This window comes from Equus quagga, chromosome 10 (genome assembly GCF_021613505.1).
Source record: "Equus quagga isolate Etosha38 chromosome 10, UCLA_HA_Equagga_1.0, whole genome shotgun sequence".
Lineage (NCBI taxonomy): Eukaryota > Metazoa > Chordata > Mammalia > Perissodactyla > Equidae > Equus > Equus quagga.
Window position 1 is genome coordinate 64,538,732 of NC_060276.1, and position 17,584 is coordinate 64,556,315.

General features: G+C 45.7%; 1 protein-coding gene across 1 annotated transcript; it reads right to left on the minus strand.

Moving 5' to 3' along the window:
- Nucleotides 1-8,356: 8,356 nt before the first annotated feature.
- On the minus strand, nt 8,357-17,198 carry FGF16 (fibroblast growth factor 16). The gene is made up of 3 exons (XM_046673976.1): nt 16,716-17,198; nt 10,672-10,775; nt 8,357-9,306 (listed from the first exon to the last, which is right to left on the minus strand). The coding sequence occupies exons 1-3, from the start codon at nt 16,987-16,989 to the stop codon at nt 9,061-9,063; spliced, it is 624 nt and encodes a 207-aa protein (XP_046529932.1). The 5' UTR covers nt 16,990-17,198; the 3' UTR covers nt 8,357-9,060.
- Nucleotides 17,199-17,584: the final 386 nt, after the last annotated feature.

Genomic DNA, 17,584 nt, shown 5'->3' on the forward strand with positions numbered 1-17,584 from the left:
CTATGTCATTTAAAATATTCATCAACCTCATTTTAAATGGACCACATAATAATTGATCTTAGTGATGCCCCATAACTTATAGCCATTCTTCTGTTGTTGGAAAGTTCGTTTTCTCTCTCTCTCTTTTTTTTTTTCGCTTTTATACATAATGTTGCAATGAGCATCTTTGTGTATGTCTTTGATTGCATTATTAGAAGTGGATTTACTGGGTCAAAGGTCATGAATATTTTTAAAGTTTTTTATTTATATTATTAAGTTCCATCATCAGTATTCTCCACATGGCAGTATATGATTGAGAAAACTTTGTTAATTTGATAAGAAAAATATATTTCACTGTTTTGCATTTCATTACTTTCGAAGTTCAAGTCTGTTGCTTATGTTTTTTACAAGTCATATATCTTCTTTTGTGAATCGTCTATTTGTGTTCTTTGCCCATATTCTATTGGAGGCTTGGTATTTTATTATATATTTGTATGGGTCCTATATTCAGTATATTATGGGTAATAACTTTTTTTATTTTGTGGCAAATGTTTCCCCAGGGTTTTTTTTTTTACCTTTTAATTTTTTAATTTTTTATGTTTAGGAGTTTACAAACCTCTTGATATTTTCCTTAATGGATTCTTCCTTTACTTGTATGTTTAGGAAGTTCCTCAAGAACTAGAGAAATCTGGACATGTTGAAAGGACAAGGGTGTGTGGACAAGTTGGGATCAAGTGTGCACAGAAAGGACATAGCTATCAGAGAGGGAGGAACACACTCTGAAAGAGGACAAAAGAAAAAACGAGTCTAAAGCCTGCTCGAAAGAAATTAAAGGAGACCTAAATAAATGGAAAGACATCCATGTTCAGGGACTGGAAGACAAAATTGTTAAGATGGCAATACTCCCCAAATTGATGTGTAGATTCAACACAATCTCTATCAAAATCTCAGATGGCTTCTTTGTATAAAATTGGCAAGCTGATCCTAAAATGTATATGGAACTGCAAAGGACCCAGAATAGCTGGAACAGTCTTGAAAAAGAACAAAGTTGGAGGACTCCCATATCCTCATTTCAAAACTTACTACAAATCTACAGTAATCATGACTGTGTGGTACTAGCATAAGTATAGACAGTCAATGGATAGAATTGAGAATGCAGAAGCAGACCCATACCTATGTTGGTAAATTGATTATCAACAACAGTGCTAAGACTATTCAACAGGGAAAGAATAGTCTTTTTAACAAATGGTGTCCAGACATCTGGGCATACACATGCGAAAGAATGAAGTTGGATCTCTATCTCGCACCATATACTTGTATCCAGAATATATAAAGAAATCTTATAACTCAATAATAAAAGGACATATAACTCAATTAAAAATGGACAAAGAATCTGAATAGACATTTCTCCAAAGAAGATATACAAATGGCCAATAAGCACACGAAAAGATGCTCAACATCATTAGTCATCAGGAAAATGCAAATCAAAACTACAGTGAGATACCACTTCACACTCACTAGGACAGTTACAATAAAAAAGATGGAAAGTAACAGGTGGTAGTGAGGATGTGCTGAAATTGGAACTCTCATATATTGCTAGTGGGAATGTAAAATGGTACAGTGTCTTTGAAAAAGTGTTTGACAGTTTCTCAAATGGTTGACCATAGAAGTACCATATAACCCAGCATTTCCACTCCTAGGTATATACCCGAGAGAAATGAAAACATGGGTTCACACAAAGATTTGTATGCAAATGTTCATAGCAGCATTATTCATAATAGCCCCAAAGTGGAACCAACCCAAATGTCCATCAACTGATGAATGGATAAACAAAATATTGTATAGCCGTACAATGGAATACTGTTGAGCCATAAAAACAAATGCAGTCTTGACACATGCTACAATATGGACAGACCTCCAAAACATTACGCTACATGAAAGAAACCAGTCACAAAAGACCACATGTTGTATGATTTCATTTATATGAAATGTCCAGAATAGGAAAATCCATAGAGACAAAGTAGATCAGGGGTCACCAGGGGCTGGGAGGAGGAGGTAATGGGGAATGATCACTTAATGGTTTTAGAGTTTTTGTTTGGGGTGATGAAAAAGTTTTGGAAATAGATAGTGGTGATGGTTGCACAACATTGTGAATGTAATTAATGCCCCTGAATTGTACACTTAAAAAATGGTTAAAATGGCCAATTTTGTTATATATGTATATTTTGCCACAATAAAAAATTCAAAAAATGTTTTCTTTAAAAGGAAAAAACTAAACAATACCAAAAGATGATTGATAGGAAGCCACTTAGCCCTACTAAGCTAATTCCCTGTGTTTTAGTAAAACATGAAGGAGGTTTCAACTACACAGACAGACCAGAGAGTGCCTGATCCAGAGCAGGCCAGAGCTGAGGGCTGAAGACAAATGGTAATTTGTAACGTCTCACATGAACCAATGCAATGTTCACCACCTGTTCTCATGAGAAGAATTACTTGGGGGACTTGTTAAATATACAGATCGGTGATTCTCAAAGTGGGATCTAAGGACTCTTGGGGGTCTATAAGGTCCTTTCTTTTCTAATTACAGGTTTGGAGAGGCCATATTTTCTCCCTATACTTCAGCCAAAAGAACATATAGCAACAGATTGAATGCAGAAGCAGATACAAGAATCCAGCTGTCTTCTATTAGGGCAGATATCAAAGAAGTTAGGAAAAATGTGAAATAATACCACTCACTAAATTTTTGAGAATATAGTTATTTTTCATAAAAATGTGATTTATGTCAGTGTTAATGGATTTATTGTTATTTTTAATGAATTATTAGATAATTTCTAATATGGTGAATACCAATAGCTATAACCCATAGAAACAAAAGCTCTTTGAGGTCCTCAATAATTTTTAAATGTGTAAGGGTTTCTCAGATCAAAAAGTTTGAGAACCGTTGATATAGAAATGAAGCCTCTCAGTTGGGAATTCTGATGTAGGAAGAACCAATAGAGCCCAGAGGTCTGTGGGGTTTTTTTTTTTTTTTTGTGAGGAAGATTGGCCCTGACCTAACATCTGTTGCCAATTTTCTTCTTTTTGCTTGAGGAAGATGGTCCCTGAGCCAACATCTGTGCCAATCTTCCCCTACTTTGTATGTGGGATGCCGCCACAGCATGGCTTGATGAGTGGCGTATAGGTCTGTGCCTGAGATCCAAACCTGTGAACCCCAGGCCGCCGAAGCAGAGCGCACCGATCAACCAACCACTATGCCACCGGGCTGGCCCCTAGAAGTCTGTAGTTTTATACAATTACACCAGGCGCTTACCAGAGAAGTTTGGTTAACACTGAGCCAATATACAGGTGTTTAGATGTTAGGGAATTTTATGATGAACTATGCTGAATGCCAGACAGAATCAAAACTAAATGAATAAAAGGACTGTCAAGCAGCAAAGGGCTGGCCCATTTGAGGTTGACGAGACTCTATTTGTAGTGGAGCCATTTGATGAGCCACTTTTCATAGCTTTACCTAGCAACGTTGGCAATCCAGGAGCAGGAGCGGAGAAGTGGGCACTTTAAACTAGTTTTAGTGGCTAGGGCTTTGCATAGGGGCCCTCCATGTCACACTGCGCTACATATATACTTGATATTCAGATTGTGCGCTGAGGACGCTATGCCCTGGGCTTTTATTGGAGGAGAACTCTGAGATCTATTGCGTGTGGGTATAACATTCTAAGGGGAAAGTCTGAGGAAACCTATAGGATATAGTGTTAGATGGGGTTAGGGTGGTGTGACAGGTTTTGGAAACTTGGAGCATTTACAACTGGTGGGACACAGGGAAATTGGAAACTGACAGGGCAAGCATACATATGCCACCAGGGGTTTGCCAGGAGTCTAGTGTGTGGCACAATGAAGGGAACTGAGATGGGGCCCAGCGGGCACGACTATAAAGAAGGGAAATGAAGATGAAGGGTTCTGGACACGTGGGACCCGGGTGACACTGTCTATGGGAGTGGTGTGGTTATGCGAGTCTGGAGAAGGGAGGATCGTGGGACTGTATGTATGCTAAAATGTAACTAAAATAGAAGTTGGGTGAGGGCTGAGAGCGGCTGCTGGTTTGCTTCATACCAGGTACATCAGAAAGTGGAGTTTCCAAGTGGGTGTTCTCACTATATGTTCTCAGTAAGAAGCCAGCATTTATATGGCATGGCTGTCCCATGTGCCACTTTGCTTTCCGGTACCTGTCTTTTGCAAAACCCCAGCAGAATCATACATACAGCAGAGGAGATGGAGTGATGCATATGGTAATTCAGAGAGATGTCTTCAAATTAATATTACTACTAATAAATAATGAACTAAAGGTAATAGCAATAGCTAACATTTATTGAGTGCTTACTATGTACCAGGTACTGTGCTAAGCACTTTACACTTTCCCTACATTATCTTATTTACTCTTCACAGCGACAGCCCTTGAATTAGGTTAGGTACTAGGATCACCCCCATCTTACAGGTAAGGACACTGTGGCTTACTACAATTCAGTCGTACTACTTTCTTGTAGTTTTTTGATCATGCCTAACTCCTTCCTGCCTCTGGACTTTTACATATTCCTGTTCTCTCTGCCTGGAAAGCTATTCCTACCCCCTACTAAGCCAGTTCCTATTCACCCTTCAGGGCCCACCATAAGCATCACTTTTTCAGGCAGCTTTCCCCTAACCCCCTTAATAGGTTAGATACACACTCATAGCACCTTGCACTCTTTCTTTACGGCATTTATTACAATATGTAGCTTTACTTGTTTCTGTCTGTCTTCCTGATGAGACTATGTCATGAGGAGAGGACCTATGCCTGTGTGCTTCACCATTCTCTCTCTAAAGATGTAATCAGTGCTCAATAACTATTTGTTGAATTGAAGAATGAAATAATGAATTTTTCCAGGGTCAAAGAGTTAGGAAGTAAAGGAATCTAGAAGTAAAACAAGGTTGGTCTGACTCCAGGACCCGAAGAACATGGTATTTGCATGTCTTTCGCTCCATTGCTAACGATAAAGAAGAGGGCTGCTGCCATACCCTGTCTGGGAATTGGAAAGAGATGCAGAAGGGAAACAGCCTATGTTGGGACGGAGAAGTGGAGAGAGACTGTTGAGGGTCAGGGAGACAGCTGGATATCTCTACAATTGCCACCAAAGCCCTGGTGTAGGGACCTATTAGAAATGTCTTCCATTTCTGTTGAGAACAGAGGGATCTCTAGGAATGACAGATTAAATTATGTTCTGATCCTCCTGTTGAGCAAGGGAGGTAGATGACTGATGGTGAACATGTCTTTCCAAAAGAGAGGATCTCTCCTCTCTGGTCCCCTTCTCCCTAACCTCCCACATTCCTCCTCAACAGATTCCCGTTTGTGAAGTGCAAGGGAAAGGCAGTGTAGCTCCAACTACTTCGGAGAGAAGGAAAGCAGTCCCCAAGGGCCAGCCTCTTCAGGAGGAGGAAGGCTAGGCTTGCACTCCAGGCAACTTGGACTGAGCCCGTGCGAGCTGTGGCCCCACTAGAACCCTGAGCCTGACGGATTTCTGCCTATGCAGCCAAGGATTCGGTGACTGAGCGCTGTGGTGAGTTGAAGGTAAGAAACTCGGGTTCTTTTATTATTCAAGACTTCGCTTAAATTCCTTTTGGGAGGGAGTCTGCTCTGATGGCTCTAAGTTCCTTGTGTCTGGGCCGGGTGGGTCCAGTCTCTGGTTGTTTTTTGAGCATGAGCAACGTTCAGCTGTGGCAGCAGAGGGAGGGGTGTGGGGGGTGTGTAGGGAGGAGAAGGAGAGTCTTGTTGCTATCAGGACTGCTGTCAGGGCTGGTCCTGGGTTGAACTTTGTTCAGAATCATTCAGCAGTGAAGCCATCCTGGCTCCTCACTCCCCTCACTTCCACTTCCCTATCGCCAAACGGGAAGCTATCTCTTAGAGGATAGGAGTCAAAGGTTTCACACATAAAAGCTACGTCTTTGAAAAACCCAACCAAACAAAACCAAAAGACTGTCAAAGTTTTCACATAGGATCACAGTGGCCACCTGTTCTTATGGCAGACGCTTTGAGGCTGTGGAAACTCCTAGGGTAGTTGTTCCAAACATTTTGGGGGACACTGTGAGAATCAATGAAAGGTCAAATGTACATACACATAAAAATTTTCACACTATTTTGGGAGTTCAGGCCCAGAGGGTCTTCCATGGACCTTTAAGGACTTCGTAGACCCCATGTTTGGAAGCTCTGGTCTACAGTATTTTCCTTGGCCTGGAGGAGAAGTTGGGGACACTTTTAGGTCTAGTGGTGCTAGGTCATCCATCTTACATTTCCATTTGCAGAGTTTATCTTTCTCCCGTTTTTGAAAATGAGAACAGCCGCCCATTGTCATTTTCTGGCCACGTGCCCCATTCATTGTTATTCCTAAAGTTCGATACCAAGAGTGCCTCCCCTATGAACTCCTCCCGCACCCTGGGACCCTATACCATTCTTCTAGCCTTTTCCCCTCTACTTCCACTCAGAGGAAAAAATTAAGGCCTGACCCTAGGATTTGGAGTCTTTCTCTTTTTCGTTACAGTGGTGTTTTCCCTGTAAATTCCCCCCTGTAGTATGGTGCTTATAGTCTTGCCAGGCCCATGTCAAGTGTCTCACTAGAATAACACTGGCTCTACTCACAGGGAAGTGTCAGCTTCCTGTTGGTTAAAACAGATCCCATTTATCTCCCAGCCTTCAGAAGTTGTGGCTGTATATCAAATTTCTAGGTAGCTGACAGGAGATAACATAGATCAAATTTTGGTTTTCAAATAAAGGTGTGATGCTCATTAAAAATGTGATAAAAATGTCACACAGCTGATTTTTATCCTTTTCCCAGAGACCTCTAGAGCTGGTGTCTCTTCCCTGTAGCTCAACACGGACATTGCCATCAGCCTCTTTGCCTATCCAAATCCTGTTGGTTCTTCATGGTGGGCACTGCCTCTTCCAGGAGACGTTCCCTGCTCACGCTAGCCCTGTGAGAGCTCCGTTTGGTGGTTCCATTGGTGCGCATTCTAGTCTATGATTACATACCCTAGCAACTTGGCACTTTTTGTCATATAGTCTTACTTGCTATGTTGTGTATGTATGCTCATACGTGTGGTTTCTCTGTTGGGTATTTGGATTTGGATGAGATTTTATAGACTTTTTGGGTTTTATTGTTAAGTGAGCTGCTACTTACGCTATTTGTTTCACTCTCACAATCAGCTGGAAAAAGAGTGAATGCCTACATGACGTGACTGAGGAGCACCAGGAGGAATTATTCTAAACCCAAGGCCTTCTCCCACCAGTCCTTCATGATGCCTAAGTACCCAATGAAACGTTCATTCCTTTGGTTCTTGTTTCCTGACAGCATTCACTTTGAAAATGCAAATGACCTTATGCTCCTACTTCAGTAAATATCAGTAAAGAGGCCAGGGATTTTAAACCAAGATATGTCAGGGGCTGCTCTGGAGAAGAGGGAGTTCCAGGAATGCCACCCCCATTTCAACTAGAGCCACTCTACTTTTGTTTTATGGACTAAAGTTATCCTAAAACTTACTTTATCATCTATAAGCCATTCAGCTGCAAAAACAATTCTTTTTGAAAACCATTCCTTTAGGGCCCTAGGCTTCAAATTTGATCATTCACAGGAATCCTCTGGAAGGCTTGTTAACACATAGATTACTGGGCCCCACTCCCCAAGAGTTTCTGATTTGGCCAGTCTAGGGTAGGGCCTGATAATTTACATTTCTAACAAGTTCCCAGATGATGCTGCTGGCCAAGAGACCATATACTCTGAGACCTACTGCTTTAGGGAAATGTGTTAACAGCTTTCCAGAACTCTCTAGGAGAAGCACTGGCAGGGGATGGGAGTGGGGTGTTGGAGAGGGGGTGGGAGAATACCTCCGGAAGGGAAGTTGACTGACTCAAAAAATCAGTCTCCCTATTGATTGCTGTCTATTTTGAATCCTGTCACCTTCGTATCTAAAGCAAGAAGCCACCAATGATGGTTTCTGACCTTTAGGCCTTAACCAAATCCCAAAGGAGGGTTTCTCTATAACTAGTCCTAAGCACAAATGGGAGCTTCCATAAGAGCTGTTAGTTCAGGCCTTCCTGAAGCTTTTACTCACCACTAAGTTTAAAGTCATAGAACCTGAAGGGACTTCAGATGGGGCCCCTGGATGATGCTAATACTGTGGAGAAGGGTTTTCCAGCCTGGGCTGTGTGATGCTGACATCAGGAGATTCTACTGAGTTGAAGAGAAAGCAGCTAACCAATCTTCTAATCCTACTAAACGTACAAATCAATAGAATTAGACAGTGGTTACAATATAAAGACAATTTTATTGCCAATAAAAGCCTTTAATAACTCATTTATCCTGTTTCAGTAGGACCTTATTCTTTCTGATGAAAATCCAGTCATAGCATCTCTCATTAAAAATAAAATTATTTTGAAATAAATAAATATATAAAATAAATAGCATATACATTTCATAAATAGTTTGTCCTTATGCACAGTATCCATGCTTACATTTTAATATCATTTTCTTACAACCTACCCCAACTCCCACTTCCAGTGGCAGGAAAACTGCATGTCAGGACAGACGAGGCCTCTGCAGAGCCAGGGCAGGGCGGCTCGCAGCAGGGCTCTGGCCCCAAGGATTTTCTTAGTGAGACTTTTTTTAAAGCTCTGTAGGTAGCATCTTTGGCAGATTCCTTGGTCTTTCATTTACCCATTGTCAAGGTATTTGGGTAGATTGTGGGGGCAAGACACCCCCGGCCCTTGGCAGGGGCCCCCATTCTTTCTTGTGCCACCTCAGGGGAAAGGACGAGTAAAGAAAAAAAGTATATACAAGATTCCCTCTAGCCCACCCCCTCCCCTGACATCCCTCCCCAAAATAACCCAACCTTGATATACACTTTGAACAACAGGGGAACAGCTGGGTCGAGTTGAACAGTAAGTGCTTCTCTGTTATCTAAATTGATAGGAAGGAGGATTGAAAAGCTATGAGTATAGTGCTTGCAGAGACAACTGTGGCCCCAGAGTACACAGGTCACAGAGGTCACACTAGGGGTCCGTTACCTATAGCGGAAGAGGTCTCTGGACATGGAGGGCAACTTAGAAGGATCTACTGGCCTGGGTAAAAAGTGAGTGAATTTCTGGTGTCGTTTAGTCCTGTATCCCTCCCGGGGTGAGCCGTCTTTATTCAGGGCCACATAATACTGTCTCTCCGAATCCGAGTGTTTGTACAAGGTGGAGGCATAGGTGTTGTACCAATTTTCTTCAAACTGTTCCCGGAAAACACATTCACGTGTGAGTTTCTTCTGTGAGGGTGAGAAAATAAAGCAGAGCCCATTATATGACTATTTCTCCCATCCCAGCTTGCTGGTGGAGAAACCCTGAAATAGCAATAGCACATTGATATTAGAAAATTTCAGTCCTATCTCCCAGTATTACTGACGCACGTTCTTTCCAAAAAGCACAACAGTCCTGTCTGTATTGCCTTCATCTTCTTTCGTGAGTCACACCAAAATGTGTTAGGTGAGATCTTTCCTTAAGGCAGGAGACTGGAGGAGATGGCCTCACCTGCCTCTTTGAGCCTGAGAACTTCTGCTATGGCCTCCCAATGCCCCGCTGGTACCCCTGAGTTTTCTCCCTACTTACGACTAATGATGTTCAAATCCATTGAGATTACAGTCAACCATGTCAACCGACAGGCAAAGGCCTCAGATCTATATAAAGCTCCATGGGAGGTGAGCTGTGATCTCTCCTAATGAAGGGTCTCAGGCCTGTCAGTTGGAAAGCTCAGAAAAGATCTCCTTGAAAAGTTCCTCCAATCTGGCTACTTCAAGCTGGCAGCTCCCGGGTCTCTTGCCTCTGTCCCTTCTCACACTTGATCCAGCCGCCATACTACTTGCTGGGGTTGCCGATACCAAGTGCTGGGGACAGGCCTATCTCTTAGGTGTCAGGGAAAAATGTGCTCTGATTTCATGGGGTACAGGCAGCCAGAAAGCATGCGATGTGACTCAAAAGCCAAAGCCAGGAGTTGGGATCCCCTGAAAGGGTTAAGGTCGGCAAAGTCACTCACCATTCCCCAGCTATGGGCTAGCTTCCAGAATAGAGAACATGCACTGCAGCCAACCTAGTCCTGGTTGGGGACTTAGGGCTGTCATCAGACCCTGGAACCCTCAGTTTTTATTTGTTTGTTTCATTTGGCCTTTGGGATTCAGCTGAAGCATTCTGGAAATCAGGGACTGTGCTGTTAATCTGAGAATCCACAATCTGAAGGCCAGCTCTTCCACTGCCTATTTTTGCGCCAGCTGGTCTGCTATTCCTCTGGGAGCCCACTAAAATTCAGATGTGCTCCTTGGGAGGTTAATGTCCCAAACCCTTACTGTCACCTACTGACAAATCGGCACAGCTTACTATCATCATCAGACTAGCTGCCCCTCTAACAGAAAAGGTGAAAGCAAATATACCACAGAAAAACTTATGTTTTGATGGAGGCTGAATGAGTGAAAGTTTATATAGCAATCTCCTGAGCAGCCAAGAAGCGGCTAGAAGACACTAACCTTTTACAGTTGACAAAAGTGCTTTCAAGCGCTAGATAGATGTTTTTATACTTTTGCCTTACATTGTCCAAACACTGGTGGTAATAGCTTCCGATGAAAAGAAAACCTTAAACTTACCGACCCATATAGTTCTCCTCGCTCGTTCATTCCTAAGTACAGGCCAGAGTCCACTCCCCGGATGCTGATCAGCCCCACGGCCAGGCTGATAAACTCCAGGATTCCTAGAGCAAAAAGTGAATGCCATTTCCATTACCGACATCAAACTAAGAGGAAACTTTTCAGGTGCTATGAGCTACCAGTCATTTATCCCCATCTGGAGGCAAGCCCTGTGTGCCTTTGGTGAAGCACCTGATGAAACTATCTTTTGCAGTGAGAATGGAACCTCAGAGAAGGCACTAAGTCTCTCTGGGCCTCAGTTTTTCCATGTATAAAATGAGGGAAACAATCTCTGCCTCTACTCAACACTCTTAGGCATATTATGAGGAAGAGACCATGAGAAGGCTTTGGCTACAACAGCTCCATAATTAGTAGGTACTATTGCTGTTAAATACCACCATTTCAAGAAATGGGAGGACAGCCTTCCACATGGAAGAATGTGGCCAGGTTTCTGTATCTTCCCCAAGTCATTTCCCTCCTCACTAGAGCACACACTGTTACCTCGCTGTCCTCTCGGCTGAACTTGTTTTGTACCCTCTTAGCTCCCACGTCCTTAAAGCCACATGAGGCTGTCAACTGCCTGGAGCTGACTCCAACAAAGGCCACACGGGCCACTCACTAAGTTTATTCCTCCTGCCTGTGGCAGGAGGCAAAACTTGGCCTGGTGAGAGCTTTCTCTAGGAGTGCTCTCAGCCAGTGCAGCCCCAGGCTGACAGCCCATCATTCTCCCCTCTTCTCTTGGGAATTTTAAGTTTATCCATGGCAAAGAGTTGGCAGGTAGCATGGGACTTGATACTGATTTGAGATGCTGCATCTTTAAGGGGAAAAGGCAGACATTCAGAAATGTCCCTCTAGCTGACAAGGGTAGAGGTAAGGATCTGAAAATGTTTTCATTTACCCAGCAGCAGTAGGAGGAAAAAAAGAAATCAGCTATGAAGAGGGGAAAAGGATCCAAAACTGAAATCCTGGTGATACCAAAGACTTTACAAATTTGTCCTAACACAGCACATCTATTATATGGATACAAATGTACTGGTCAACTGGATTCCTCTTTGATATCCCCATCTCTAACCATGATTTACAATGTAAAGACCAAAACTTGATAGGATTGTCTCACAGAGGCATCCAAAAGTATGAAATGAGCTCATATCTGGCTGTCCTTCGTATCCAAAAATGCAATTCTTAAGGGTAATAATATTCTACATAACCTACATAGGGAGTGAGACTGATTCCTCAAAGATCGCTTCAAGTGGTTAATCTTGAAATCAGGTTCAAAACTCCAACGGGAAGTCTCTTGAAGAGCCCCAGGGACTCGGGCTGGTGGGTGGGCATTCAGGTGTGGCGGCTTTAGGGCCCACTCGGATCTTTCAAAGAATGGAAAGTTCCTATGCTGCCATTGTGTGGAACACTCAGAGTGTGGCCTTTGGCTTTCCGCATTGAAATCCTCCAAGTTTCATTCTTAGTCTGGTTGTTAGTAACTCTGACAGTACAAACAAAGGAGTTTTGGGAAAAGAGATCGACACGAGATGGTAGGAGGGGAAGGGAAAATACCTGGCGCCAGTAGGGGTTAAGCAGATACTGATTTAGCGGACACGATGTTCTGATTTTGGTTCTTCCCTGTTTGACATTTTAGTAAATAACTTGTAAGAGGACGTCGGGGGAATGCTTACCCTAGTTCCAGAAGACATACAGCTGAGAGCGCGACACAATCAAACTCCAAAGAGATTTCAAGAGCATGGAAAAATGGGCTGACTCCAATAAAATCGGCTTTAATTGGAATAAATGTAAAGTCCTTCACTTTGGTCCCCAAACCAATTACCCAAGATGTTTTGTGTTTGGAGTTTGGTTGGGGGAAGGTGAGCCTCAAGTGCAGACAGTTGAGCTAATCATATTCCTTGTTTCATGGTCTATCTTCATAATTGGCCTGTGCAGAGGCCTTTCATTTTTCTATTTCTTTCTTTTTATTTCCATACTCTGCTCCCATCCTCCTCCTCACTTCAGGCAGCCATGTATATTTTCTTGAAAACATGTACTGGTCTTTTGCGTTTCCATGCATTTTTATTAAATGCAAGTCTGCCCATCTTTGGAATGAGAAGATATGGCTTGGCAAAACACACACAGCAATGGCTTAAAGGAATCTGACTGAATAAGGTAAGCTCGGGATGGGTGATTTATGAGATTATTAAAAAGCGAATGTAAAACTAATCATGTAAAATTGAAAAATTATTAAAGAGCTAATGGAAAACTATAAAAAGAAGGAAAAAAAGCTAATGTGATCTAAGACTGCACTGATAGAGGGCCAGTGACTGGCAGAAGGGAGGGGATTGCCCCACTCTGCTCTGGCTTAGTTAGACCGCACTGAGAGTGCTGTTCTCAGTTCCACTGTGTGTAAGGAGGGCTACGGCAAAACAGGAGCGTGTTCAAAGGAGAGTGGCCAGTATCGCAAGGAAACGAAAAACCAGGTCATGATTCAGTTCTGGGTGCTAAACTTAGAGGGATACAAAACCACGGGAGACTTCAGTGCTTTGCTTTGCTTAGGCAGATTACTTCTGAGCTTCGAGTCTTAGTTCTCTCATTCTCGAAGTATCTCATGTCTCTGACCACCCCGAGCTCATTAAGTAGCAGAGGGCAGCTTGTGATCTCACCGTCCAAGACCTGGTGTGAGAACAAATCATGAAACCCAAGAGGTGTGGCTATTTGAGTCACTACAGTTTTTCTCCAACTCTCTGTTAACCCTGATGCCAAAGGACAGATCATACGGGAAGTCACTTGGGTTGTGTCCAGTAACAGGGGGTCTCCAACAGCTGGAATCATCCCTGCCCAGCTGTCTTTGGGCATCATCTCCCTTTGCCAACTTTCCTATTAGCTGGATTCAAATTGTGGGAACCCAGTGGCACACGATGATGGAACAGATATTCCTAAACTTTCTCCTGAATCCCAGCCAGCATGAAGGGAGAGAGAAAACAAGCCATTTTCACATTTTCCCAGCTACAGCTGGAGAGGGGTGTTAACAGCAAAGCGTTGAGGCAAAGTATTAAGGAGACAAAGTTTGTCCTCAGTACTCTCACCCTCTTCAAGGCCCAGGACCTCCCTCTTCTCTCCCTCATCTTGACCTGTCCACGGCAGGCTCAACAATTTCCAGGCACTTCTCTTCTTACACCTTTCTCCCCATGGCCTCAGTCAAAATGGATCTGTCTAGGGCCCCATTGCTTCGGAACCTAGCTAGATGACTGGCTAATGTGTCATTTAATCTCGTTCCATAACTCTGCGCTCCCTCAGCCATCCTTGCAGACCTTCAGGGCCAAGACAGTGCTGCTTTGGCGTCTTGCCAAATAAGAACCAGATTGCTCAGAAACCAAAGCAGCTGCATGAGCCTGCTCCATCCCACCTGGCAGGAGGCCTCTCCTCCAGTCTGGCTCCCAAGCTCTGCTCTGCCAGTCCACAGGTGCCCCTCAGGAATGTCAGTACCCCTCTGAACCTCATGTAAACGCCACCATCCAGGCAGAGACTGAAATACTCCTGGCTACTGATCGCAGAATGGGGAGGGGGAGCATAGGCTGTGCCAACAGGTTATTATTTGGAGTCGAGGCTGCTCTTGGGCTCAGCCTGACTCGCTCTGAACACATGGATTCCAGGGTAATCCTTGGGGGCCCTGCTCTCCAATTACAACAAATAGCTATTTACTTTACACGGCCTTTGGAGACTACCTCCTCCCCCCAAGCAGAAATCTATAATATTTTATATCTTAAGTCTGGCCTACTTTACCCTGCTGGAATGTTGACTGCTAAAGCACTTATGGAATGTTAAAGTTTCGATTTATTGAATACCCTGGCTGATTAACTCAAACGTGGAGGGTGGAGAGAGTGAGCAAACTCAAAGGCCACCTCTTTTTTTGCCAAAAGCTAAACGGAGAAAGAGTAAATGTGTGTTTGAAAGTTGGCAGGGGAGGTAACAAAGAGACAGCTTTGACCAGTTATCATTTCCTTTACAGGAAATACACGGAACTGCCAGGAAGCCAGGGAAGGAGGGAAGGGAAGAGGTGATGCAGAGGTGGTCTCAGGCAGTGTGTGTGTGTGTTTTTTTTTAAAGGCAAAACCAAAAATGAAGCAGTCAGTTAAGCAGCAGTGAAAACATCCCTTCCTCCTGCCAGTTTTATTTCCTTTGGTTTCTCCTTAAACTTAACACCCTTAGCAGGCCTGAGAGATGAAAAGAAATCAAGATGTGTCCTTAGGGAGATAATTAAAAACCACTTATCCCAAGAGCCTATTACTGATTTATGTTGACCTTGTAGCTTATTGGCTCAGTTTAGGCACAGAGTCAGACAAACACTTGTAGCTGCTGGGAGCCAAGCTCCTAGTTTCTCCACCTCTGCTGCCCCCACCACACATTTCTGCATCATTTCATCATTTTTCTTTTATATATCAGGAATGAGCTACTCCAATATCTATAGGCCATTTCTGGGAGACTTTGGGGGGCTCTGAGGCCAGAGCGGGAGTCTCATTCCTTTTGAGGAGGAACAAAAGGGGACTGCAAAGTCACAAGCAATAGAAGGGAAAGGAGCCAAGTTAATACTCCCTCCTACCCCCGCCTTATCACCCTTTTGAGGACCTGCTGCAAGTTTATACAGACACCTGCACCCCTCTATTGCCCCCACCCCACGCAAAACTTACTGTACACCAGCTTTGTGAATGCATTTTTCTAAGATGACATAGACCTCATTAGGGTTCCTGCTTGCTCCCAGCAAGGAAGACCAGTCCTGGCCCTAAGTTGTTTGCTTGACTTGGCCTTGCCCAGGAACTGGCCTCCGCACTCCCCCCTCCCCCCGCTGCCCTTTTTACTGTGCACTCCAGATGCAGCTCTCACAAGGCATGAGGAATAGGAGGATGGTGAGGTTTGGGAGGAGCGGAGAGGGTGGGAAAAAGAAGGGAATTGTATCATGCCTGAGGGTGGGCAAAGCGTCTTACTGGTTTAGTGATAGAAGGTGTCCTTGGGCCACAAGGTCCTTGGGCAGAAGTAGAGGGCATTGGGAGACAAGGGACCCAAGGAAGGGCAGCTGTCATAGCACCTGAATAATGGTTTAGTAGGGAATAGGAAATTCAAAATAAAAAAGGCCAGATTACTGAAGAGTGAACCCACTTGCTTAGAAACCTAATGATCTCTGTCCCAGATCAAGGTTTATACTAATTGTGTTCTGCGTGTGAGACAGGCACCTGCGTCCTTTGAACAACCTGCAGAGTGGCGGGCAGAGAAAATCCTGGCTGGAGGTTGGACGTTTCCTGTCCTGGGCCTGGGAGACACCTGTTTCTGGGGCCGGGAGTGGGCCCAGGACCCTTTCCTCACCGAGGCAAGGAGTTCAGAGGTAGCTCCGGGCAAAAGCTGCCCCGGGGCTTGTGCCCTGACACAGTGGACACTGGGAAGCTTTCCTAGTTTCTCCAATACTCAGCTCACGCCGTGCTGCCTGGATTGGCTCCCACTCTGGGTAGAGCAACCCGGAGGCAGGCAGGTGCCACAGCTGCGCGTCCTCCCCAGCAAAAAGCGACTCCGGCGCGGGCCGCCCGCCCACCACCTCCACGGCCCCTGAAGGCTCCCGCTCCAGGCAAAAGGTCGCGACAACCCTGCTGCCCTCGAGGCTCGGCCTCCTCGGCGGGCGCTCCTACACCTTTCCCAGTGCCACCTGCTTTCACGCGAAGCGCAGCGTCCAGGTCCCAGACCGATCCCCTCGCTCCCAGGGGAGGGAGGGGGGGAGTGGGGAGAGGAGAGGCCGCACCTCAAGGCGCCCCCGCCCCTCCCGAGCGCGTCCGAGGGAGCCAGGCACCCTGACGCCGCACGGCTCAAGTCCGCACCGTCGCGTTCCGCCTGCCCCGCGTCCCCGGCGGCCTCGCGCCTCCACGGGCCCGGACGGCACCGAGCTGCTGGCGGTCCGCGGGCCCCAGGCCGGAGCCCCAGCCGTCGGCTCCCCGGCGCGCCGTCCGCGCGCCTCCCGTCCCTCCCCGCCGCGTCCTCACCGAAGCGGCTGTGGTCGTGGCGGGTGCCGTGCACCGTGCCGTTGGGGAAGATCTCCAGGTGGAAGCCGGTGCGGCAGTACAGCTGGCGGCGCCGCAGGATCCCCTTCAGGTGGGCGAAGTCTGTGGGCGAGCCGCGCTGCAGCTTCCCCTCGATCTGGCCCAGGCGCTCGTTCAGGAAACCCGGGGAGTCAGCTAAGGGCACGTTCCCCAGAGAGGAGGAGAAGCCGTGCAGGTCCCAGTCCAAGGAGGCGAAGACCCCCCCCACCTCCGCCATGGCGGGGCGCGCGGGGCCGAGCCGGGGCCGCGGGGCGTGAACTGCCTCTCCCCGCCGCGGGCACGGGCGCTTCGGCGGCGCTCGCTCGCTCGCTCGCTCTGCGCTCTGCCGAGCTGCCGGCGACGTCTGTTCGCGTCCAAGGAACTTCTCAGCGGCGGGGAGCGTGGGGCAGCCCGCGCCTGACCTTACTCGCAATCAAAGTGCCGCTTCCCCTCCGCATCCATCTCCCTAGGCCTCTCATAGCTGGCTTCGTCGAGCTATCAGATGCAAACGGCACTTTATATACATACCCACTCCCCTTACATTGACATATTGGATATTTAAATACAAGCCACACCTCACTGGCATGCCCTCGGAGATTGGTGTGTGGGTTCTTTTTTTTCCCCCCTTCTCGTATCCATTTGGCTCTTTTTGGGAGAGGGGGGTGGAGGGGGGAGAGAGCCAGCGCGAGCTTCACTCTCTTTTATTATGAAAAAAATGGCAGGAAAAAGCTACACATTGCAGTGAGGCATAACTGCTTTTGGCAGGTTTTTCTGAAACTGCTGATGAAATAACGGAGCCCAGTGCGTGGAGGCTGTTGGCGCCCACGGCCACT

Excerpts from the sequence above, each read along its gene's own strand:
- FGF16 (XM_046673976.1), bottom strand. The coding sequence starts at position 16,989 with ATGGCGGAGGTGGGGGGGGTCTTCGCCTCCTTGGACTGGGACCTGCAC. Across the intron at positions 10,776-16,715 it reads CCACGACCACAGCCGCTTCG|GAATCCTGGAGTTTATCAGC; the intron begins GTGAGGACGCGG and ends TTTTTGCTCTAG. Across the intron at positions 9,307-10,671 it reads GAGGAGAACTATATGGGTCG|AAGAAACTCACACGTGAATG; the intron begins GTAAGTTTAAGG and ends TCACCCTCACAG.